The sequence below is a fragment of the Pipistrellus hanaki genome, assembly GCF_964339955.1.
Source record: "Pipistrellus hanaki genome assembly, chromosome: 1".
In the NCBI taxonomy this organism is placed as follows: domain Eukaryota; kingdom Metazoa; phylum Chordata; class Mammalia; order Chiroptera; family Vespertilionidae; genus Pipistrellus; species Pipistrellus hanaki.
In genome coordinates, this window is record NC_140503.1 from 47,979,466 (window position 1) to 48,005,320 (window position 25,855).

The 25,855-nt window shown below is 44.1% G+C and overlaps 1 protein-coding gene across 1 annotated transcript in view; it reads left to right on the forward strand.

Moving 5' to 3' along the window:
- The first annotated feature begins 1,134 nt into the window (after window positions 1-1,134).
- The window catches only part of MYO1E (myosin IE), a 177,578-nt gene continuing 152,857 nt past the window's right edge, over window positions 1,135-25,855 (forward strand). Inside the window, exon 1 of the mRNA XM_084871309.1 lies at window positions 1,135-1,531. Within this exon, the coding sequence (XP_084727435.1) occupies window positions 1,529-1,531 (3 nt within the window). The 5' untranslated portion in view covers window positions 1,135-1,528. The remainder of the gene's footprint in view (window positions 1,532-25,855) is intronic.

The following is a 25,855-nucleotide window of genomic DNA, read 5'->3' on the forward strand; positions in this document are numbered from 1 at the left end:
TGCCCTTGACAGGAATTAAACCTGGGACCCTTCAGTCCACAGGCTGACGCTCTATCCACTGAACCAAACCAGTCAGGGCTCTTCCTTTTTAATGGCTCATTAATATTATATGGTGTGGATTTTGCCTTTTTTTTTTTTTTTTTAACACATTCTAATCAAAATGGTTTTAAACATCCATTCCAACTTTAGGATGCTATATTCAAGTGAATGGCCACCACCTCGGTTCTTAAATAAATCACTATGTTTCATAGTTGCTCTTGAAACTTTGTTTCAAGTTTTCAAATCTTACCCAGATACCACAATCCTGTTGTAACACATCAAGTTTACTTCCGGAACCCTTAAAACACTAAAATCGATCCCTTACCTTTATTTCAGGATTCTATTTTTTCCCCCACCCCATCTTCTCCTTACTGCCCACGTGAGTTCTGGAAACCCCTCACTCTGGAATAACGTACTTTTACAGTTCTGATGGTCCTGCTAATTGCTCTCAACACGTATAGGTAGACCAAGGTTGAATGGTGCTTTCTCCCCACTTACCTCTCCCCTGCCCTGTTCGCTGCACGTGCAACTTCACAAAATAAAAAAAAAGGGGGGGGGCGGGGGGAGCCTTCCTTTGTTTTCCAAGGAAATTCAGGTAAAGGGAGGGGTGGGGGCAATGGTATTTTTTTACTTTCCTCACAATCCAGACGTTGGAAAGAAAAAGGATTTCCTTTGGGTTGCTGCCACAACTCTGATCTTCTATGCTGATAACCTGTTTCCTTCTTTAAAAAAAAAAAAAAAAAAAAAAAAAAAAAAAAAAGTTATGGGAAAATCATACCCCTCAAGCTTGGAAGCTACAGCTACTTTGACTTTCTGGTTAAGAAGAGAAAGAAAGAAAAAAGAAAAAAAAAAAACAAAACCGAAAGGTTTGCTTCTCTTTCGCAGTTTTCCTCCTGACAGTTCCCCGGGCAGTCGTCCGGAGCGCGCGGGGTGTGCAGGCAGCGGCGGGGCCGGGAGAACTACAGGATCCAGAGGCCTTTGGAAGCGCCGGCAGCTCCCAGCGTGTTGGCTGCTGCGGTTTCCCTAAGGAGTGACGCCGCGAAAACAAACCCTGATTGGCCGGGCCCGAGCTGAATTCTCCATTTATGGACAGATTGCCCTGCCCGAGCCGAGACTCGGCCAGAGGAGTCCGGAGTTCAGTGGCCGAAGAAAGAGGAGCGAGGCTGGGCAGGCAGCCGGGCGGGCAGGCGCGCGGAGAGCATCGGACCCCTCCGGGCGGACGGCGAGCTCCGGGTCCGAGCCGACCCTGTGCCCGGGGCAGCATGAGCCCCTCCTGCTGAGTCGCCTCCCTGTCGCCCTCACCTAGCGCCGCCGATCCCTCCTGGATGGAGTCCCCCTGAGGTTGCCATTGGCTCCCGGGAGTGAGTGCTCGGGTGGCGAGAGCCCGGTCTTGGCGAAGGGAACCAACTTTTGAAGTTTTGCCCAGGAGACTTTATCCCAGCAGCTCCAGCTCCCCGACCGGCAGAGGCGCGACCGCGGTGCGATCACCATGGTGAGTTGGCCGCGCCGCGTCCCGGGACGCCTGGCCCCGCGGCCGGGGCAGGAAGCCTGGGCGCGGGGCACCCACCTTGGGCGCGCTGCCCGGGCCAGGGGCGGAGAAGGTGGACGCCGGAGCCGGCACGTCGCGATCGCTGATTTCCTACCGCTTTCCTGCACCCGGGGACAGGGGGAGAGGGAGCGAGAGGCCAAGGAAAACTTTCTTGCAAGTCGCTTTCGTCGTCGCGAAACTTTTTGTGGCCGGGCAGCGATGGCTGCCAGCTGTCGGAAGCCAGGGTGTTGGGGAGATGTGTGTTCAGGGTCACGGCGCTTGGAGAGGGGATTTTTGGGGGGTGTCCCTTCCCTCCTGCTGGGAGGATGGGGCAGTCGCCTGTGCCTCTCTGGTCCCACTGGCCGGGCGCCGATCGCCGCCCGCACGTTGGCGCGGGAGCCGGCCGGCTGCGCCCCGCGGTCCCCGCGCTCCCCTCCCGCCCGCGGGCACCGGCGGGGCTGCCCGGCGCTCCCCCTCCGCACGCCGGTGGGGCGGCGCGGGCTGCACAAAGGCCGCCGGGGCTCCAGGTAGGGCGAGCACCTGGCGGAGGGCAGGCGCCCGAGAGCGAAAGGGACCGGGTGCAGCTCGGAGCTGCTCTGGCCTGGACTTGGCGAGGAGCCGGCACCCAAGGTCTTCGCTCTGCAGAGGCGAAATAAACACCCCAGACCCTTACCCTCCACCCCTTTCCCTTCCCCTTCCCCAGGGCGCGGTGACCGGCCCTTTTCGGGTGCATCGTGAACGGCTTGCTCTGGAGGAAGTCGAGCTCTTTTTGTTCCTTTTCCTTTGGCACTTGGGGAATACCTGGAAGTGGCCGGCTTTTTCTCTGACTTATTATGACTTTTCCTCCTTGGCCCCGGCCGCCCCGCCCCCACCACCTCAGCCGCACCCCTGGGGCCCGGGTGAGCTGCCCTTTCCCAGGCACAAAGGCGAGGGGCTCTGTTTGGAAGGGATTGGCGGTCCCTCCGAAGAAAGACGACAAAGTTCTACGGCAGGGCTTGCTAGTTTCCACCCAGAGATAATCCTGCCGAGGTGGATGGACTGGTCCTCTGCTGGTCGGGTTGGTTTTTAATGACCGTGAGAGTGCAGCTACGTCAGAGTGATAACAGGCACAGCAGGCATTTACCTATCCGCCCCGTGTGACCAGCCTCGGGGGCGTGTAGCTCAGGCCCCTCGGAACCTACTGAAAAGGAGCCCTTGGCCCAGTGCTGGGTTCGTTCAAAAGTGTAACTAAAAACCAACAAAATATTCAAAAGGACAGCCTTGACCAAAGATTTTTTTTCCCCTCACATAGTCCAAGATGATATCACCTTTGCCCCTAGCTAAGAAGACACTTGGTCTGCCAATAAAGCTCCTCGTTCAGTCTCAGGGTTTAAGAAGCACATCCACCCCACCTTGTTCAGGGAACACCTACAAAGAACCATTTACTCAAGCTGAGTGTGTGTCTGGGTGGGGCCACCTAACTGGGCCACTGCCTAATTGGCCACTTACACTTAAGCAATAGGATAGTCCTAGTGCTTTAGAATGGCTATAATTATTTTCCCTGGCTCAATATTTATAGAAAGAAAAAAGAAAGAAATCAATGTGTTTTTGTCAAAGAGCTTAAAGAATCTTACTGAATTCAGATGCTTGAGTAAGTGGTACCCTGAGAAAATTAACTTCCCCTGAGGGAGCTTACTTTTCACGCTGGGCAGGCTAACAGCCAGTCTGCTGGCATCCTCTTTCTGGTGTCTTCATGAGCGTGGTGCTCAGCTCCGCCCCACTGCGTGAAGGAGGTGGTCGGTCGTGTGGATACAGAGGAGGATGTTGAGCGAGAGAGCGGTTTCCAGAATCGTGTAGCGTGTCTATGGGAGGACAGGTGGGGCTTACCTGTGGATGGCTTCCCTGCCAGCAGCGCAGATGGCCACGTCGAGGGCCGCCTGGAGACTATCGGTGGTGCATCAGATACGGTTGCTGAGGCCACGATCCTCTGACAGAAAAGTTGAAACAGCTGGCTGCCCTGAAATAGGAGATTTGCCGTGGCTTCATCTACTGGATCTAGGGTAACCTGGCAAACATTCAACAAATCATTTCTTTGCTGGCTTGAAACATTACATTTGTTCATTCGGTGGGTGAGGTTGCCTGAGAACGGAGATCAGCCTCTCAAGTAGGAAGAAACCTCCGTGTTGACGTTTAATGTTTATGTAAGACCCTTCCAGCCAAATGCGGCTTCACATCCCTCTGGGTCTGCCCAGCTGCATCCCCCAGCTGCTTAGCACAGGAAGAGCCAGGGCACTGCCCCGGAGGGTGTGGCTGAGGGTTAGCGTGGAGAATATAATTCATCAGGCCCTTGGCTGGGCTGTAGGGAGAGCACCTGTGCTGTGGGTTTCTGTGTGTGTGTGTGTGTGTGTGTGTGTGTGTGTGTGTGTCCATCCGTCTGTGGTCTTTTAGGAAGTCTGGCAGGTCTCCATTAGGAAGGCTGTCCACCAAGACTCAAACGCAGTTGTGACTCATAAGGAAGACTGCCATTTTTCTGAGTTTATATTTACCTGGTAAATATAGTTTATATTTACCTGGTATCTTCCTTCTGAAAACTCACTTTGGGACACTTTTCTCCATCTTTGGAAAATCAAGAATACTACTCCTAGGCAATAGAAATTTTTAGGAGACTCGAAGAACTGGGAAAAGAAATCTGATGTCTTTATAATTTTGTGTACATTAATTAGGAGGGTATGACAATCTCTTTTGACTTTACTTAAAGTCAAGGTTTAAAATTTTAAATTTAGCCCAGCTGGTGTGGTTCAGTGGTTGAGCATCAACCTGTGAACCAGGAGGTCACGGTTCGATTTACATCCCCAGTGTGGGGCATGCAGGAGGCAGCCAATCAGTGATTCTCACTCATCATTGATGTTTCTATCCCTTTCTCCCTCTCCCTTTCTCTCTCTGAAATCAACTAAAAAGAAACACATATTAAAATTTTAAATTTAATTTAAGGTTTCCTTCTTGGAATCTCGCTTTATCATCATCCACAAGGGAAACTCTGCTTTCGTGGCCATGGCCAGTGTGGCCTGCTGAGGAACGAAGCCCATGTCTATAACTCTGCTGTATACTTTCAACCCAGAAATGATGATTCATAGGTCTTCTGTGACTTAGGTAAACTGAAATATTTGAGTAATCAGAATTGGCCATCTCCTCAAAATATGTTCATGATACGTTTCCTTGTCCTTACTTGCATGTTACTTGTGAGTAAACTGCAGATATTACGCACAGAAATAGATTCATGAAAGTAGAAGTCTGATGATAGCTGACTATAAGGTAGGTAAGTTCCTTTGGGCCTTCAAGGCATGACATGTATTTCGAAAGTCTGGAATCCATTTCAACTATGTATTTTTGGGAATGTAACCTAGTCCATCCCCACTGATTAGTTTATCAGATTGCTAAGTAGTTTCCTGGCCAAAACAACACAATACCTACAACAAAATAAAGCCAGGCAGAAATGGGATCAAGTGTCCTGGCAGGTGTTGCTAAGTGGTTAGAGCACGAGCCTGTGCACCGAAGAGTCCTAGGTTCAAATCCTACCACACCAGGTTTGCTCTCTCCCCAATTTGGGGCACGTGAGGGAGACAATTAATTGCTGTATGTCTCAGATTGATGTCTCTCTCTCTCTCTTCCTTCCTCTTTTCACTCTAAAAATCAATTGAAAAAAATATCCTCTGGTGAGGATTAACAACAATAACAATAACAAAAACAAAACAAAAAAACACACACAAAAGAAATGGGATAAAGTGCAGGAAAGTTTTGATGGGAGGCGAGGAGGGAGAGGGATGGAAAAATGGAGGAAGCAGACATTTGCAGAAGCTGAAAGTCATCTCCTCCACCATTTTGCCCAGGATTTCAACTCTGTCATTGGTTGCAAACTCGGCTGTCTATAGAGCACATGTGTCAAACACAAGGCCCTCAGGCCAAATCCAGCCCGCCAGGCCTTGCAATGTGGCCCGCACCGCGCTGTCATCACTGCACTCCGCTGTCAGTTTATGACATTGTCAGTTTATGACTGTTCAGTAAACCATTCGGCCCGCGATTTAGGCTGGATTTTAGATTTTGGCCCCTTCTCTGATTGAGTTCGACACCCCTACTATAGAGTGATGGAGTGAGGTTGGCCTCCTGAGAGTAACTATGGAACATATGCCCATCCTAAAGAGACACCATTACTTGATCCTAGGCCATAGTTACATCGACCATATTATTACCAAATCATCTTTTTTTAAGAGAAACTGGAAATCCAGATTTTAATGCCAGATGGGCCACCTTTTAAGTGTTCCGATCATCACTGAGGCCAAACAAACACCTGCAGGCCAGCTCTTTGCAGCCATTCGGAAAATCTCAAAGTGGTGGCCTGTGAACCACAGCGCTTCCTTCCTGTCACTCACCAGTGGGAACGTCTACACTTTAGCCACATCCCCAGAAATGGTGTTAGATTTTTATTGATTAAAGTCACACCTTCCCACTGAGTTTCCATTGAGGAGAAGTTAGTGCCTGGGCCTATGGGATCTCTTAGCTAAGAAACAGGGGAAATCAGCATCCAGCTGCTACTGTTTAGAGCTATCTGAACACCAGTGAGATAGTTCTGTGAATGGTGGCTATAAATTGAACTTCTCTTTCTTAACCCATCAATTCCCTCCTCCAGTGACAATACCAGTCTACCCTCCCCCCCCCCCAATATTGTATGATGCACCTTTTTTATTAGTCCTTTCCCAGTTGAATCTCATGAATTCAAGGTCTGTTTCAAGGGTAATTCTTTGGAATAGATAATGATGGATATGACTTGGGATATGGCTTTTTGCTCCTTAGTGTTAATGTCATGAACTCATGTGAGACTAAATGAAAGAGAACACGGAGTGCTTTTGCTCTTCATTTCCTGAGGGGGTTGAATCTTATTACTTAGTAGGAATGTATGAAGGCTCTTTTCACCAGCTTCAAAGAGCAGAGATATTTTGAAACCTCTATACAAGTGCAAGGTATTACGAACGTCATAATGGGATATGAAGAAATTACGTGCATTTGTGATTTTCCAGGTTTGAGCCATCTACTATTTTGTTTTCACAAAGATGAAGCAACTTATGCCTTTATTAATATGTGATTAAAATGAGTTTCTCCTTGGTGAGTTTTTAATTTTTTTTTTTTAATCTTGCTGAGACTTGATATTTACAGAGCAAATTAGGGGTTAAAGGTTAAATGCCAAGGGTATTAAAAATAAACATCTCGGCCTTATAAGCACATTCTGTAATAATGGTAAATAAATTATGTTTTGAGTTTCAACTTCAGAATTTATTTTGGCAGAGACAAAAGGTTTTTGGGGTATCCTAGCAAAGTTTTTTTTTTTTTTTTTTAACATATCTTTAGGACAACTACACTTGAGGAGAGAAGTAGAACTCCAAGAATCTCGCCTGAAGTAATGACATTGGCTTTGGCTAACCGTGGAACTTACACTACATCCATCAGCACCTCCTTCTGAGTTGCCAACATAGGAACAATGTCATTAACATTGTTCAAAGCACTTTTAAATGGTCTTTCTCTTTTTTTTTTTTTTTTTTACTTCCTTTGTGACCTAAAATGTTTGTGTCCAGCCTAATCACCCATGGTACTCACCAGAATTAGCTCCAGGTTCCTCTAAGCTGTTCCCAGAAGTTACATTCTGCCTTAGCTGAGGAGAAATGGGCCCTACTGAAGATGTGCAATATCGTGTAGAACAGGCTGTGGAGGCCAGAGGAGAGGTGGCTCTTTCCAGGATCAAGTGTAAGAACCGCTCTGGCCGAAACCGGTTTGGCTCAATGGATAGAGTGTCGGCTTGGGGACTGAAGGGTCCCGGGTTCGATTCCGGTCAAGGGCATGTACCTTGGTTGTGGGCATATCCCCAGAAGGGGGTGTGCAAGAGGCAGCTGATCGATGACTCTCTCTCATCGATGTTTCTAACTCTCTATCCCTCTCCCTTCCTCTCTGTACAAAATCAATAAAATATTTTAAAAAACAAACAAACAAACAAACAAAAAACGCTCTGAAGGCGGACCACACTCTCCTGCGTGTTCTGAGTTCTGATGTGCTTGTTAAAGTTCATTCACAGGACTTTATCATCACACGCTACATTGTAGAAAGTAAAACACACACTCCATTGTAGAAAGCCCAGAAGCAAGCTTCAGAATCCTGTCCTAAATCTTTTTTGCTGGACTTCACAGAGATCTAGAAGAGTTAGATGACTTCTGAAGTCTCACAGCTAGGTGTTGGCTGAGCTGGTGCCAGAATCCAGTTTTTCTGATGGCAATCGAAAAAGGCTTTGCCCCCAAACCATGATGGTGGGTTAGAGTCTATTTCCTTAGTGTCTAAACATGACGAGGCAATTTTCTTTCTGGGGCCAATAAAAAAAAAAAAAATGCCTGTTTGGAGATGGAAGATTGCTACCTACCTATTTTTGATTCATTACTATATTAACTTTAAAAGATTATAAGAAGTAAATCAGGATAATTCACCCATAATAACACTACCTAGTGGTTTTATCTTCATGTCTTCGGGTTTCCTTCTAGTCTATCCAAAACACATCATTTTGTGTACTTAAAATTATGGGACAAACAAACAATTTGTGCTCTGTATTGCTCCACTTATTTTATAAATCCTTTTCCTTGGTAATCATATGTTTATCATATTTTGGTGGCAGCATAACAATCCCATGTTGCCCGATTACCCAACTTGAGCCATAATTGTACAGGGACCTCCCCTGTTGGGACAGTGTCATTGTGTGATACTGTGCATCGGGAAGAGTTCCTCCTGCTCCCACTAGAACTGCTCTGGTCTGTAATGTGCTGCTCCTGTCAGTCCTCAGACATGGAGCCCTTCTTTGGTGTAGAGTCTGGAGCAAGACAGGCAGGTTTGGGGTGCACTACACACTCCCAAGTCTTGGCCCAAAGGTAGAAACTGTTGGTGTTGCCCTTACATTTTGGCATGCAAATGTGACACCAGTGGGTGCTCAAGCTTCTAGCTCCAGCTTGGCAAATATGAGTGGTCTTAGCAGAGAACACAAGTGGTTAGAGGTTGGTGCCGGGTGTTTCTCAGCATCTGGAAGGGTTCAGAAATTTGGAGAAGGGCCGAAACCGGTTTGGCTCAATGGATAGAGCGTCGGCTTGGGGACTGAAAGGTCCTGGGTTCGATTCCGGTCAAGGGCATGTACTTTGGTTGCAGGCATAACCCCAGTAGGGGGTGTGCAAGAGGCAGCTGATCGATGACTCTCTCTCATCGATGTTTCTAACTCTATCTCTCTCCCTTCCTCTCTGTACGAAATCAATAAAATATATTAAAAAAAAGAAAAAGAAAAAGAAATTTGGAGAAGGGCTGCGAGTAAATTAATAAAGGGACTAGACATGAAATATAAATTTGGGAAGCATTTTGGGGAGCCAGAGGAGACCTAACTTCAGTAACCAAGTTCTCCGAATCTCTGGACCCCTAGCTTTTTATTAACATAAATTGCCTTAAAGCAAAGCAGGCAGATATATATGGTAAGGTTTGGTATACAGTAGGCATTGTCAAGTTGGGGGAACTGCCTTCAGCTGTCCCAGTAGCAGGCAATAATATATGCAAATTTTCAGGTTTGGGGAAATGCTTTCAGCTATTCCAACAGGCAATAATATGTATCTTCAGCCCTGCTGAAGCCTCAAGGTCCACTAACCTTTTCATGAACTTCTTGCATTTATAATCTGCTGGAATTAGCCCCCAGCAAGTAGAAAGCTTTGATCCCTAAAGTGGAGAACACAGAGCAGTTACACAGGAGGTTAGCATACATGCTTGACATGCAAGCATTCTTACCAAATATGATGGCACCAGTGGGAATCAAGATGACTTAAATACTGCCTCTGCTTATGACGAGCTCATAGTCTAATGGGGAAATGATAACAGAAGGTTTTCATAGAAGTGATTTCATTTCATTCTTGTACCAATGATGGGTTTTGTTGCCTTTATATTATAGGTTAAAAAACAAAAAACAAAGTGTGGCCAGGTAAAGAGAATTGCTCTGGACCATACAACTTGTATATAATAAACCAAGCCTGCTAACTTTATGCTCTTTCAAAAGCAATTAGTTATTTCTAAATTTGAAATTTCTGAGTCCAAGTATCTGTATAACACTTCATCATTTCATATACTCCCACGGGAAGGCAATCTTGATTTTAAAAATCATCTATTTTAGCTCATTTTACTTACTAATACCAGGGTGGAATAATTTAAACCTAAAAACATAGTCTGTTATGACCAGCTTTTAATTTCTTTGTTTTGGACCTTTGCATATCAGTTTTGGGACTAGATGACATCACACTGGAAACAAGCATGAAAGTAAAAGTCATGCTAGAAAGATTTTTTTTTTTTAATCTCAATTAGATTTAAAAGATAGAAAATAAGGGAAATGAAATAACCACAAGAAATTCAGTTCTTTAGTCCATATATACATGACAGAAAACAAAGGAAACAAATAGGATATCATATCATTAGTCTCTTAGTAATTTAATTGGTGTGACCAGCATTTGATGTTAACAGCAATTTAGCATAGTATCATATTTATTACCTGGTAACAGTGATGGGTAAAACCTAACTTTAACATGGGTCACCATGTTTTGGGCAGAATCATTGCCTGATTCTAAGGAATTTTCAACAACAACAAAAATATAAGGCTATTTTTCTGTGTCCCCAAGGAGATGCAGACCTTTGTAATGGGAAATTTTGGATTTGAATATAGTAGCATTGATTGAGCTGTCTTAGGGTGTAAGTAAAGACAGCTTCCTCTAAGACTTGAGAATGTGCTAATGCAGAAATACCTCTGCAAAGTGATACAATCAGATTGTCAGAGTCCCGAGGTCCTCTGAAAACGTGCTGGGAGCTATTGACCTGACCTGTTCCTTGACAACTTTTGCAATAGCAAAAACAAACAACAAGGAGCAATATAAATGTCTTCCAGTAGAGAAATGCATAAAGACAAGACTTACTGATAATAGAGTACCAATATGGGTAGATCTCACAAAGGCAGTGGTTGGTGAGAAGCAAGTTATAGAAAGATACATATAATATAAAACCATTTGAGAAAAAAATTTAGGGGAGGGGAGGTCGGGAAACTGGGTGAAAAAGGTGAAGAGGTTAAGAAGTACGGATTGGTGGTTACAAAAAAAGTCACAGCATTTCTCTACTGGTAGACATTTATATTGCTCCTTGTTGTTTATTTTTGCTATTGCAAATGTTGTCAAGGAACAGGTCAGGTCAATAGCTCCCAGCACGTTTTCAGAGGACCTCAGGACTCTGACAATCTGATTGTATCACTTTGCAGTAAAGTGCAGCATAGTGAATATAGTTAATAATATTGTAATAACTATGTATGGTGCCAGATGAGTGCTGGAAAGATAAGGGGATGGATCACTTTCTGAACCACATGATTGTCTAACCACTATGTTGTACATCTGAAACTAATACAAAATAATATTGAATGTAAACTGTAATTGAAAAAAATTGTAAATAAAAGACTAAAAACAACTTAAAAACACAAAAGAAGACGGTAGATACTGTTTGGGGATATATATGTATTACATAATATATTTATGTATATATTCTTTTCAAAATATAAATCAGTGGACTAGAAAGATACCCAATTCAAGCTGCTGAAGGGGGAAGGAGGAAAGCAAGAGGACTAACTTTAATGTTATCAGTAATGTTTTAATTATTTTATATATAAAAATTCCAAAGCACCTGTGATGAAATAGTATCATTAATTCTGGGCAGTGTGAAAATAGACATTTATGATATTCTCCATAGTTTTAATATCTTTTTCCAATTAAGAAAAAAATACACATAAACATACAATTCTTTGTATAATTTTAGGAAGTTCATAAACTTCCAAAGCCCATGCAATATTCTTCCAAAAGTAGCAAACATTGTCTTGAGATGAATATTAGGGAATAAGTTCAATTTTGGACCTATGTCAGATTATTGTATTGGGAGTTGAGAATAATCAAACCAATAGTTAAGTTCCATTGAGTGTTACGTAAAGTGTCAGGAGGTTCAGTACATTTTAGCATCTTTTGGTCATCTTTTCTTACCCTGTTGTGTCTGTTAGCTTTTGGTATAAAAATGCATCCCAAACTTGGCGACTTCACTAATAACACATTTATTATTTCTTGTGATTTTGTGCATCAGCTGGGCAGTTCTGGGCTGGACTGACTCATCAGATCCCCATGGTCACTGGTGGCGTGGCTAGGGATGGAGGATCTAGGATGACTTCACTCACATGTCTGATAGTTGGCGCAGTTTCAGTTGGGGCAATAGAGATGACTTGGCCATGTGTCTCTTGTCAAGGATAGGCTAGTGCTGGCTTGTTTACTTAGCAGTGGTCACAGGGTTCCCAAGCATAGCAAAAGAGAAAGCAAATGCCAGGGCACACACATCTTTTAAACCTCTGCCTGCTGTGGTCCCACTGGCATCATACTTGGCTGTTGTCCCATTGGCCAAAGCAAATCACAAAGGAGAGGACTACCTGGGGGCTCAGATTCAGGTCTCCACCCACAACTTTCTTTCCATTTGCCTTAGTTGGGTGAATACATTGAGGCAGGAGTGGTTTCAGTGGCAGCACCAGTTTTTCTGGGCTGACCCTCTGAACCCCTGTGTATAACAGAAGCTCCCATGGATCCTGGTATGTCCACTGCTATTTTTCCAAAGAATGAGAAATTGGAAGGAACTGCAGGTTTTTTAAAAATTACAAAATGGAGACTCAGTGTGATTTTTTTTTAAGTTTATATTTTGTTGACTCAATATGATTTTTAAATTGCTATTTTTATTGGGGGGGGGGGAGTAAAAACAGAAACAAACAAAAAGTAAAAACAGAAACAAAAAAAATTCATTTCTATCTATTAATGAAAGCTTTGTGAGAATAACAAATATTTTATAATTAAGTCCAAACTGGGAGAGCAGTGAATCATGCCAAACAATTCTGGGCTAGATGGCCTATTGGACATAAGGGTGGAATAATTCTGTTGGAACAGGTGGGGACAATACTGCTGGACAGTACTTTCCAGCGAGCACTGAGCTGTTTATGTGGAGAAAGACATGCTTCTCACACAAAAATACTTTTTTTGTCTTGATTGAAAGTCATTTCTTTTGAACTGTTAGATGGTTGATTCTTAAAATAACCCTGTGTCAATTCCATAGTCTGTGCTATCTGTGGGCTTCTCAACAAGATGTAAATTGAATAGGATTAATTTGTGTACAGGCCTCAAAAAATCCATTAACCTATGGATGTTTCAGTTTGACTTTCTCCTCACTTTCTAAATGGAAAAAAAAAAAAAAAAAAAAAAAGACTAACAGTCAACAAATGGGAAGAAAATTCATCCCCTAACTTTGACAATTGAAAACTCATGGCCAATCTTATTTTCTCCATTTTGTTATGTGGTGCATCACGTTGACTGATTTGTGGATGTTCAGCCATCCTTGCATACCTGGAATAAATCCCACTTGATCATGGTTTATGATCCTTTTAATGTCTTACTGAATTCAGTTTGCTAGTGTTTTGTTGAGAATTTTTGCATCTATGTTTATTAGGAATGTTGGCCTGTGATTTTCTGATAGTATCCTTGTCTGGTTTTGGTTTCAGGGTAATGCTGGCCTTGTAAAGTGAGTTTGGAAGTGTTCCCTCCTCTTCTGTTTTTTGGAAGGGTCTAAGAAAGATTGGCATTACTTTTTTAAATATTTGGTAGAAAATTCACCCTTGGATCCATCTGTTTCTGAACTTTATTGGGAGGTTTTTGATTAGTGACTCAATCTCCGTACTAGTAATTACTCTGTTCATATAATATTTTCTATTTCTTTATGATTCAATCTTGGTAGGTTGTATATTTCCAGAAACATCGATTTCTTCTGGATTGTCTAATTTGTTGGCATATAATCATTCCAATCTTGTTTTTCCTCTTCTCACTTTCCCTTGGTTTATTTAGAAGCAAATCCTAGATATCACATCATTTTATCCTATGTCCGTATTACATTGGCTTTTAAACAAAGCAAAACTCAGCTCTTGGCTGTAACTACTCCTTGGGCAGGAAAAAGGGGTGTGTCCTGGTGAATCAAAGCAAGTAGCTTCCCTTTGACTTTTAACAGTAATGGCTTTGTTTCACAGAATAATGTAGATATCTCTAGTCACTGGGTGGACTTCTAAAAGCTTGGTCCATTCTCATCCACAGGAGTCTCTGGCACTGATATTGTAACATCTGTTGTCTTGGTGTGTGGGACAGGGATGGCTATCCCTTCCTTCCCAGCACGCCCCCCACCCCTCCACAGTCCCAGCTCTACTCAGACACTGCCTTTAGGGATGATGGATAGGACCAGTTCATGGTTATTGATCTCTTAATTTCTTATGCCTACCTGAATCATGGTGATAGCTAAATAAATAACACTTATTTCTTTCAACAATCAAATACCTTGAACACAGAATGTCAAGATGAGGAATACCCCAGAGATTACTTGAGGGTTTCTATGAAATTGTAAACTGAAGTTTGTGTCTGTTTCATGCATGCATTTTTTTCCTGGGAAGAAGATTCAGAAATCCCCAGTGTGGTCCATGGCCTCCCCAAAAGGCTCTCGAAGGTCCAGAGAATCTAGCCTAACTAAGCTCGCCGGGAATGGGAACAGAGAGGTGACCCTAGAAGACAAGTCTCTTGACCCACAGACCAGGGATCTTGGTCCTCAATCTGCTTTTACTGGAAATATTTGAAAATCAAACACAATAAAGCATTAGAAGGGAGGTTGAAAGCAGTAAGTTAAAGTCATTTTTTTTTAAATTCCTAGAGTCACTAAGCCAATATAAGTTACCGTGTGGTAATGATAGGTATTATTTTTGACAACTAACTTGATTTTTCAGAATGATAATAATAAAGCATAAAAACAGAGTCACAGCATTGGTCTTGAATTTATTACATTATAATATTCTCTTCTGATCACAGAGGAGGAATACATCTAATACAGACTTCAAATATAAATCAAGTGCATAAGGTTTTAACTTTTTAAATAACTGAAATCTCCTTTTCCTGGTGAGGACTTATTGTTATTTAAGTATGACATTAGTATTTACTAATTGAAGACTCAATAAGAAGGAAATTGCTGGGTGCTAGAGCAGATTTCTATGCTCTGTTGATGTTATCTAGGACTAGGGCTTGGGATGTAGAATAAAATATGGAACTGGGATAGTTTCTTGTTCATTTTATATCCCACCCTCTGGCTCTTTCCCCTGCTCCAAGCCCCAACTACATCCTCCACCTATCTACCATTCTCTTCTTTCCCTCAGGACTCATGTCCTTCTAGAAGTAGGAGGGGTGGGTGAGAGGGTGGGAGAACGCAGGAAAAAATAGTTGGCACCTGTTCAGAAGTGAGGATGTAGAATTAAGCCTGCCAAGAGGAGGTGAGTCCTCTTTCCGCTCCTCTGCAGAACCCTGCTTAGCACCTCTCCTGTGAGTTTGGGGCGGCAGTGTGTCACAGGTTATCTGTTCTACAGAGACAATAAGGCATTGTCCTCCTAGGGGTTATACATCAAAGTCTTCACTTTTTGCACCCATTGTATTTCAGTGTCGGTTGGCAAAGTTGTACTTTGTATGCGCTAGGTATAAAATGCAGTGAATCGCAAGATTCCACCATCCGCTGAATCCCGTGGATTCCATCTCTGCAATGTGACTTCAATCTACCCTTTTGCTTTTCTCTCCCCTAGATCGTCTGGCCAAGTTCAACTATCTGTTGTGTCCCTTGCGGGCTTGGGTGTTCTCACCTTTAGCGAATGTCTGGCTGCCCTCAATTCCCTCCTCTCCCTTACTCCAACGCTCTAATTGCCCTTTTAGGCCAGACCCAATGGCACCTGCTTGAGTCTTATAGTGGGAAGTTATTCTGAAATCCCCTGGCTCTTTATGTGGGAAGATTTCAGGATTGTTTATGCCCATTTCATCTTCCCTTCAGACCAGTTACTTTTCAGGTAGAGTCCTTTCTTGTTCATTTTCTCTCCCACCTGCCTATACTGTGACTTGCCATACTAGGTACATAGAACTGTTTGTTAAACATCCTGGAGGGGGAAATGCTTGCCTTCCCTTCTGCTGTGTGTGTGTGTGTGTGTGTGTGTGTACCTTCTTTAACTCGCCCCCGGGTCTCTATCTTGAGGGACCGCGGCAGCATGCTGAACTGCCGGCACAGAGAAGCACTCTGGCACCTGTGACAAAGAAGCGCTCTGAACATCCACTCCAGGAACCTGCTGTGCTTGGTTCCTCAGCTCAGGGAGTGAAACAGGCAAGGAGTTGATCAGCCAAAGAGCCCTGTGATTCAAATGTCACTGGAGCCTTTGATTTTCGTGAGAATGATGCAGTCCTCTGATGTGGGTGTCACTCCTCACTTCAGCCAGCCTGCCCTTTGGAGGGATGGAATGGTGAGGACAGCGGGATAAAGGCACTCAAAAGGGCACTTGAAAGCCAGGCTGCTCTTTCCCGTGAGGCAGGAGAGTCCATCCGGCTGCCCGTCGCCTCTTTCACTCAGCAGCCAGCTACACTGTGGAAACCGGCGCCCCAACTCTTTTAGAATCTGTGGAGAAAGATAGCTCTCCCAAGTATGGACATTTTCACAAGTATGGATATTTAAGAAATAGGCAGAGATAATGGATGGAAGAAGGAATTGAGAGAAACAGGGTTTTTTAAAAGCAGAACCATCGGTTTGTGTGTGGGGTTTTGTTTTTGTTGTTTGTTTGTTTGTTTGTTTGTTTTTAATTGTAGTTGGTTTGGGAGGACAGGTTGAATTCAGATGTTTAAAATTCACAGGAAATCCAAATGCTGGTAAATTCAAACCGTCCTCAGGAAATATTTGTCCCGGAACCCAACAACTAACCAAATGGGCAGATGTGTACTTTGGGAGAGTTTTCCAAGCTCAGCTCCAGGTGGATGTGTTACCGGGAAAGTGATGAGACATAGGTTCTTGTCTTCTTGAAAGAAAGATTTTAATCAAGAGACAAAGTGTAGAAAAGCAAGCAAAAATTTATTGACTGCCTCAAAAAAAACACTTAGGAGAGTGAAACAAAGGAAGAGATAGAAGAAGCAACAGGAGGGCCTCAGCTGCACTGTCTTCATTCACTGGGAAGTCAGAGAAAGGGGGCCTTGGAGACAGAGTAAGGGGTTAGGCCAGGGATGAGCTGCCACTGCCCAGTGCTTCCCTGGTTGCAAGTCTCATGGGTCCCTTAGAGGTTAGGGGCCACGTGCCTGTAGGGGAAGGGACAGAGGAAGGGAAAAGCATGAGCCTGTTCCCTGGAGGGAGAGAGAGTTGAGATCTTTTGGGGGGGAGGGGCGGGGGAATCAATAAAATATTCATCAGCTTTATGCTGATGTACCATAGTGAGATTTATTCTCTTAATTTGTCTGTCCTTGGGTGTGGTTGGCAAATGGCACTTAATTGGATTTCTTTCTGCCTCCCTGAGTAGGGTGATTTATTTACCCTCTGGATGGGGAGGAGAAGTGCAAACCATTTACTTTTAAGTTCCTTGGTTTAGGGAAGATAGAGTTACTTGGTGGCTGCCAACTGCTGTTTAACTATCTGTCTTAGTTTGCCTGTTCTGCGTGTCCTGGTATTTTCCTAGCTGCTTACCATTCTGTAACAGATGGGCAAGGTTTCTGAGTTCTCCAAAATGTAAAACAAATGGCCTTCAATGTGAGGGAAGAAGAGAAGTCCAGGTAACCCGTGGGAGTAGGAATTTTGAGTGGCTTGCAGACCAGGGATGGAGAAGTTGGTACAGGCAAGATATGGGGTCTTCCTGCCAATGGGAGGTTTTTGAGTGATGCTAATTCATTAAATACGTGCTTATTATTCTGTCCGAGTAGGTTGTAAACTCCTTAAGGGGACACTTTGTTATTCTCCTTTTTTGTGTGTGTTTCCATCACTTAGTGCAGTGTCTGCCATGCGGGATTTCATTGAATTGAACCAAACTTCCCCTGGGAGGGCTGAGCACCTCCCAATGCGACTGGGTGGTAGCAATGCAGCCTCCAGTGAATGAGTGATTGATGAGAGTGGGCGGACTAAAGCAGACAGTTAACTAATTGTAAACTGGAAATGTTTTTCTAAGATAAAAATAGCCACCTCACATAAAACCAGGAGAGCTTCCTTTTGAGTTTTCTTTTAATAGAACCGGATAATGGTAAGCTCAGCTCAGCTCCTGCAAAGGCAGACACTGCCAAGGGAAGCTGGGTAAGCTCCCTTTCGCTCCCTTTATCCCAACTCTCCTGCCATGGAGACCCAGGGAGGCCCAGACACTGGCCTGAGACCACACAATGCGTCCCAGTTTATCCACTCAAGGGGTGGTGCAGCTCTCCAGGCAAATGGACACAAAATTCCCCGGACCCTTTCCCATGAAAGTTCCCAACACCGAATGGAACCCTTCCAAATCAGGTGTGAACGTTAGGCTTTCTTTTTGCACTGTGGGCCCCCATAGATAAGAAGATAGAAAGATCGATAAGAAGGTTTTCCTTTTCCAGCCAATGTGGCCCTTCAAAACGTAGCATTTCCTGGCAAAGTTTGTATCTGCTCCGTTTTGAAGAGGAGGATTACGGCCTGTGTTTTTCCTTCAGCAGTCTCACCCCTCACCTGCCCAAGCGAGGTCTGGTTTTGCTCTCCAAAGGCCAGATTATTTCCAAGGAGACATGCTAATAGCTTAATTGTTTTTGTTGATTCTGTCCCTCACTAGTTTCAGTTGCTTCGTTTGCAATGAGAGCAGAACTTATTTCCACTGTCAGGACATTTCTTTTGGTTTTGAATGGCTCTTAATGTGTGCTCTTAATGTTTTGTTTGTTTGTTTGTTTTGTTTTGTTTTGTTTTTTTGAAAAGGGTGGTTAACCCTTAGTGAGCAGTGTGGCTTTCTCTAAACAGTTTTTCTGGGTGTGGGATGGAGAAAGTGAAAGGGAGGGTTTTTTTTTTTTTAAAAAAAGATTATATACACTCTATACAATAAACTGTCGATTATTTTGGAGCCTGGCATTTCTGCAGTTACATTCATTTTGCTCACATACTTTAGCTTTCGGGGTGAAAAGCTTAATGCATGCAAGAGAATGTTGATAGGTAGTCTGATAAAAACTGTGCATTTACAAAGATGTGGTTTGCTTTAGAAAATGTAGAAATGTAGGCAAGTTTCGCTTCTTCACCTATGACAAAGAACCCAAGTATAAGACTATTCTGGTTCATGTAGTAAATGCATTTTTATAAGTTCATTCAGTGACACATTTTAGATAAAATAGTTGCCCTAGGACAGTCATTCTCAGTGTGGGGTGGGGGTTGGATCTGACATTTGGGAAGGGGAAATGTGGAGGTTGGAGAAGATTGAATGCACTGATGTTTGCTAAATCTAGATACACTGCCCTCCTTTTCCTGCCAACTGGAGTTTGGGAAGTTTACAGCTGGGAAATCATGTAGTAGATCTCAGTGTTGTAAATCGCTCAGAGAAAGACAGGGTGATGCTATTTTTGGTCATGTTTGTAATTAAGCAGGGTTACATGATGGTAAAACGTTTCCAATGGCTTCTCCACTTTCTTTTCTTTTAAAAATATGTTTTTATTGATTTGAGAGAGAAAAAGAAACATCCATTCATTGCCTACCGTACATGACCTGACCCACCACCTGGGTATGTGCCTTGACTGGGAATCTGATGACCTTTGGCGCATGGGATGATGCTCAACCAACTGAGCCAACTGAGCTACACCAACCAGGCAGCCAGGCAGCCTCTCCACTGTCCACAGGTGTTTTGTGCTTTGCCTTCTCAGTAATTTGCTCTGGAGACCTTAGCCTGTGGTGGAGGGAGGTATGTTTTTGTGAATTTAACAGTTTTCCGCCCTGTTGAAGAGAAGAGAATCTGCTATTGGAATTAACCCGTGACCAAACACCCACTCTGAATTACCCAGCATTTGTACTTTCCTAGTGGTAGGTGTCATTTTTCTTGGTTTGCAGATGAAGAAACAGTACATGAGGTATGTAACCTACTCAAAATTATCCACCTGAAAAGTGGCAGCGGAAAGACTTAAGTTCAGTGTCCCCTGAATCTAAGGTCTGCTTTGGAGAGAAGCTCTCTGTTCCCAGGCACATCCACGTGCGGGTCCATGGGCTAGCAGCATGGACACCACCTGGGATGTTGTTACCGCTGCAGAACTCAGACTCCACCCAGACCTGTTGGTTCTGAATCTGCATTTGAACAAGATCAAATTGATTGATTGCAAAGCATGGGTGCACAGAAACACTGTGGTCCGAGCAAGGTGACACCCCTCTACACATGTCCCCAGAGTCTGATGGTTGTCCTCCTGGATGTCATCTTCCAAGGGCAGGGATGCAACTAAGCATTCTGTGCAACTAATCCATCATCTCTAATTATGCTGCCCAAACAAAAACCAAGTCCAGGAGGGGATTGAGGGAAAGTTTTTCCCCAGGCAGTTCTGGGGTCAGCTGTCCTCAAGCAGAGGCACGGGATAGGTGGCTGTCTGCATTGCGCTTGGAAAGCTCTGGCCCAGAATGCCTCCTCCATGGCTGCCTTGAAGCCAAGCTTCTACTGTTACTGATTCCTCTGAGCTACTGCATTGTGCTTCCTAAAAGGCTGCTTGCTTCTCAGTAACACCTCACTGTGAAGTCCCCTGTTGAGTCTTCTTCAGGTAGCCGAGAGCAGATTTTGTCTGGGTGGAGAAGGAAGAAAGTGGTCCAGACAGGAGCATATCAATAGCCTGGAAATACAGAAGGGCATTGAAATGGGTCCAACCTCCACAACATTATAGTCCTGGGACTGAAGAGAGTGCACTGCCTTCTCCTCCTAACTGGTTTTCCTTCTAGAATTCCCCCGGCCATCTAGGCTGTGGGCTTCAGGGCCGTGTCTGTCATTCTTCGTCCTCCAGACTCCTGTTGGCTCCCAAGCCCCACGAGTATGTCCTCACAGTGCCTCCCTTCCCTTTCACAGCCGTCGCCCCACTGTGTTTCACTGGGACCATCACAAGAGTTTAAGTGATCTTCACTCTCCTCCCGTCATTCACAGAAACAGCATTGCCTGAACCATCTTCCACCAAATACAGCTTTGTACCTGTCACTATCACTCAGAAACTCAGCTTTTCCTAAGAACAGACTAAAACCCAAAATGCGGTACCATCTCAGTTAACCCTATTCCAGCTGCCTCTGTCTAGTAGGCTCTCTGGAATACGTGAACTCCACCAGTACAGTCTGAATGCCTTGTCTTCACCGTCAGATCCTGGCATAATGCTCATTCACAATAGGTTCTCAGTAAATATTGAATGAATGAACGAGCTGATTCTCATGTTGATGTTTTACATTCTGGCTCAAATACACTCCTCGGTCAGGCCATTTTCCATGACTGGACTTCCCTTCCTTTTTTTGCCATTTATCAGGATCCTCTGAGGTCCAAAAAAAGGCTCATTTCCTGGAAACTTTTGATTTAGCTCACTGAGATCAGTCCTTCTTTAAATCCCCAGTCCTTGTCCTGGAGTTATTTATTTGGTACTTAATTATATGTGATCTTGCATTGTTATCTGCTCGTGTATGAGTCACACTGCCCAGAGAGAATGTAAGCCCCTTGAGGTCCGGAGTGATTCACATTTCTTTATGCTCTGTGCAGAATTTGCCATCTTTCCCTTTGGCCTTTCCACAATCCTGTGGACCCTCCTCATTCCTGCTCATTCTGCATCTCTTCCATAGCACTTGTGTGGTTGCCATGGACCAGGTTCCTCCTCCCCCCAGGTATGCGGAGGGTCCTTGGGGGCAGGGACTCTATCCTCTGTTTTTGTTTTGGGTCATCTACGGTTTGTTGAATGATGTATGGTTTGTTGAATGATGGATGCGACAAACTTTGTCCTTTTGAATTTTATCTCCCTTGTTTTCCTTCCATTCAATTCCTTTGTCAATTTCTGCAAGTATTATCTTAGTGAATAGAAGTCAATGCCTGTGACTTAGTGTGTCCTGCAGCCAGGGTGTGAAGGTGAGTCAGGAGCCACCGCAGACACACTATTGGGAGCAGGATTAGTGATCAGGACAGACTTCCCCTACTCATGTTTCCTGGAACTGAGTAGAACAAATTACTGAGCTCTCTGTACTTGAGTTTCATTCTTTTTGTTGTTTGGTTAATCCTCCCTGGAGGACATTTTTTTCTATTGATTTTTTATTATTTTTATTTATTTATTTATTTATTTTTAGAGAGAGAGAGAGTGGAAGGGAGCGGGGAGGAAGAGAAAAAGAGAGAGAAACATAGATGGCAATTGGTTGCCTCCCGAAGTCGCCCCAACCAGAGGGCCCTTGATTGGAATCTAATCTAAGACCCTTAGTTTTGTGGGCCGACACCAGGGCCACTTTCATTCTTTAAAAGAAGGAAGAATAGTTTCCATTCTGCATTCTAGGGTGCTGCCTTGAGTATTAATCAGAACAATATAGATGCTTTGAATCCATCATTGAGATCCGTTAAGTACCTTGTCACTGCTTGTGTTAGAGGCTGCTCCTTCTGGATCTCCTGTCTCACCCCAAAGTTGGAGGCAGCTATCCACAATACAGATGCTATATTAGCATTAAAAAAAAAAAATCCTCACAATAGGATATGTTTTTATTGATTTGGGAGAGGGAGAGGAGAGAAAGAGAGACATTGGTGTGAGAGTGAAATATTGATCGGTTGCCTCCTGTACATGCTCCAACCACAATCTACATATGTCCCCTACCCGGGAATCCACCTGAAACCCCTTGGTGTATGGGGATGATGCTCCAACCCATCCTGAGCTACATTAGCATTTTTCTAACAAACTTGTTCAAGTCCTGGCTCACTAAACTCTAGGGAAGCCATGCTATTTATCTCCAGTCTGTTAACAGATTGTCTTGCACGTTGCCTGTTAGAGAAATACATGAAAATTGGAATCAATTGAGTAAGGTTAGAAATGTTTCAGGAAAACAGACACATCTCTGCTTGACCTGTCCTGCTTCAAACTTTCACATTTCCTAGTTTGGGGAGAAACAAATGGCAAAGAGAAATCCCAGAGTGTAGTGAATTAGCAATGTAGTCATAGAATTTGGGCAGGGTAGTTTGCCTATTTGAAAACTTCTTGACAAAATTTCTCCTCCTCCTCCTCTTAATTGGCTGGGTGATTTAAAGTAGGCGTATGGCATTTGAACTTTCTGAATAGAGTGAGTGCAGTTTACCCTTTTGTATATGATGGATTGTTTGAAGTGCATTCCCCAGGGGGATTGGGGGGGGGGGGTGGCAAGACAACCATTGCTGCCCTCCCCTGGGCTGGTGGAAGTACAGCCTTGTTTAAAAGCATGCTGAACATGTGATTATATATCCATGTTACATGCAGTGGACAAAATATTCCATTACTTAATGACAAGTAGAAATAAAAAGAAAGCATATGTGTGTGTGTGTGTGTGTGTATGTATATACAATATGCGTGTGTGTGTCTGTGTGTATCCTATATAATAAAGAGGTAATATGCAAATTGACCATCATGCCCTTGCACAAGATAGTCACCACAAGATGACCGGCAGGGGAGGGCAGTTGGGGGCAATCGGGATGGTGGGGGAGTGGTTAGGGGGTAATCAGGCAGGCAGGCAGAAGCAGTTAGGGGGCAGAAGCAGTTAGGGGCAATCAGGCAGGCAGACAAGCAGTTGGGAGCCAGCAGTCCCGGATTGTAAGAGGGATCTAGATACATATATATATATATATATATATATATATATATATATATATATATATTAGTATATATGTGTTTACTCACATGAGAAGTTATAGGAGGAAAATGAAATAATCACTAACCAAACTAAGGTTTCTAATGATACCTCCCCCCCCCCCCCCCCCCCGCCTGGGTGCCCTCCCTCCATGCGCAAGTCTTAGACAGCATTTTAGATCTAGGCTCAACAAAAATCCCATCTCTCCAGACAAGCCTTCCTCTTCCATATGTCCTCGGCACCTTGTTTGAAATGCTCTTACCTCATACACCGTGGTCTACCTTGTGGTAGAACCATCAGGATTCTGTGTCTTGTTAAGATGTGGGACTCCAGAGAGTGGGGATTGTTCCTGGACATTAGCCAGTGGTCTCCATCTAATTTAGAAGCACCTGTGAGAGCTTTTTCAAAAAGTCCATCCCTGGACTCCATCCTAGACCAGCTGAAACCAGAGTTCCTGGGTGGTTCCTAAAAGCAGCCAGGCCCGAGAGCCTGTGTTAATGGATATTTAAGACCGCTGACTATGTCATAATATCTGTAACACCACATGCGCTGAGCAGGATGTATTTTGCCGAGTTGCAGCAAACCGCTGAACTTCGGAGTTTGGGGGGTTTTTGGCAGGTGGGGAGAGATGGATAGTGGAGGGTATTTGTTTAATACATCAGACTTCTGTGCAAAAAGGAGACTAGCTCCCAGAGGACTCTACAAAAGAGGAAAGCTTGTTCCTGGGGACCTTCAGTCATGATAGGACAGAAGCAGACTGGCTAACGCTTGCAGCCTGAATCCCCCTGCCCGCTCCCCACTTTGGTGGGGTACCCTGAACCAGAGGCCTCCACAGCATGGCCAGGTCTCAGTCCCCCTGGGCAACAGGTTTGGGATGAGGCTCAGGAAAGTCTTTTTTTGTTTGGGTTGCAGGTGATTCCAGGGGGGAAATGGATAGCTGAGAGCCACTGCACTACAGAGCTGTGGAAATGAAAATGACACAGGTCTTGTGTCATAAGCAGTGGTTCTTGTGTGTCTCTCCTAGGTTGTCTTTCTTACCCCCAAATCGTGTTCAGACACGAGCCACATAACATTTCCATCAATACAGACCAAATATATGAGGGTGATCCCATCCTATATAATAAAAGGCTAATATGCAAATTGACCAAACGGCAGAACGACCAGTCGCTGTGATGTGCACTGACCACCAGAGAGAATAAGCTCAACATGGAAGCTGCCCCCTGGTGATCAGTGCACTCTCACAGGGAGAGCACCACTCAGCCAGAAGCTGGTTCACAGCTGGATAGCACAGCAGTGGTGGTGGGAACCTCTACTGCCTCCATGGCAGCACTAAGGATGTCCGACTTGTATGGAGAGAGCCTAAGCCATCAATTGGACATCCCCCGAGGGCTCCCAGACTGCAAGAGGGCGCAGGCTGGGCTTAGGGGCCCTCCTGAGTGTATGAATTTCATGCACTGGGCCTGTAGTAAGATTATAATGGAGCTGAAAAGTTCCTATCACTCAGTGACATATCCATCTTAATGTCCTAACCCAACACAGTACTCCTGTGTTTGTGCGAAGCCGGTGTAAACAAACCTACTGTGCTGCCAGTGGTTTAAAAGTATGTACAGTTTCTAAAATTACATAGAGTTCATCATACTTGATGATAATAAATGATTTGTGTTATTGGTTTATGTATCTATACTTTTTAATTGTCATTTTAGAGCCAGGGTGGGGAACCTTTTTTCTGCCAAGGGCCATTTGGATATTTATACATCATTTGCTGTCCATACAAAATTATCAATTTAAAAATTAGCCTGCTGCCCTAGCTGGTTTGGCTCAGTGGATAGAGCGTCAATCTTTGGATCGAAGGGTCCCCGGTTTGATTCCAGACAAGCGCATGTACCTCTGTTGCAGGCTCAATCCCTGGCCCTGGTCGGGTGTCTGTAGGGAGGCAACCAGTCAATATGTCTCTCTCACATCCATGTTTCTCTCTCTGTCTCTCCTCCTCCCTTCCACTCTCTCTAAAAATCAATGGAAAAATAATCCTTGGGTGAGGATTATCTAAAAATAAAAATTACCCTGCTATATTTGGTCAAACGTTTAATTAACTCAATCCTAATGTCCTGGCAGGACCAGAGCAGATGATTTCTTAGGCCTTGTATGACCGAGCCTTTAGGGCAGTTATTCCCCACTCCTGTTTTAAGTGTATGCTTTCTCCTTACAAAAATAAAAATAAAATAAAAATTGCTGTAAGCAGTTTGCTGTGTTATGCCAACAGCAATCTCATACCTCTCATGTTTATTGCATTCCTTGTTTGCATCATTTCTCTTGAGCTTGATTTAATCTCATATTTTGTGCAGTTACATGCTCTACAGGCTTGTAGCCCAAGCACAACAGGCCATCCATCTCATGAAGCCTTAGGGGAGTAGCAAGGTGTGTAAGCCAAACCATCTAGGTTTGGGTAAGTGTACTCCGAGATGCTCGCACAACGACAAAATTGCCTAACGATGCATTTCTCAGAATGTATCCCCGTTGTTAAGTGGTATGTGACTGTAATCATATACC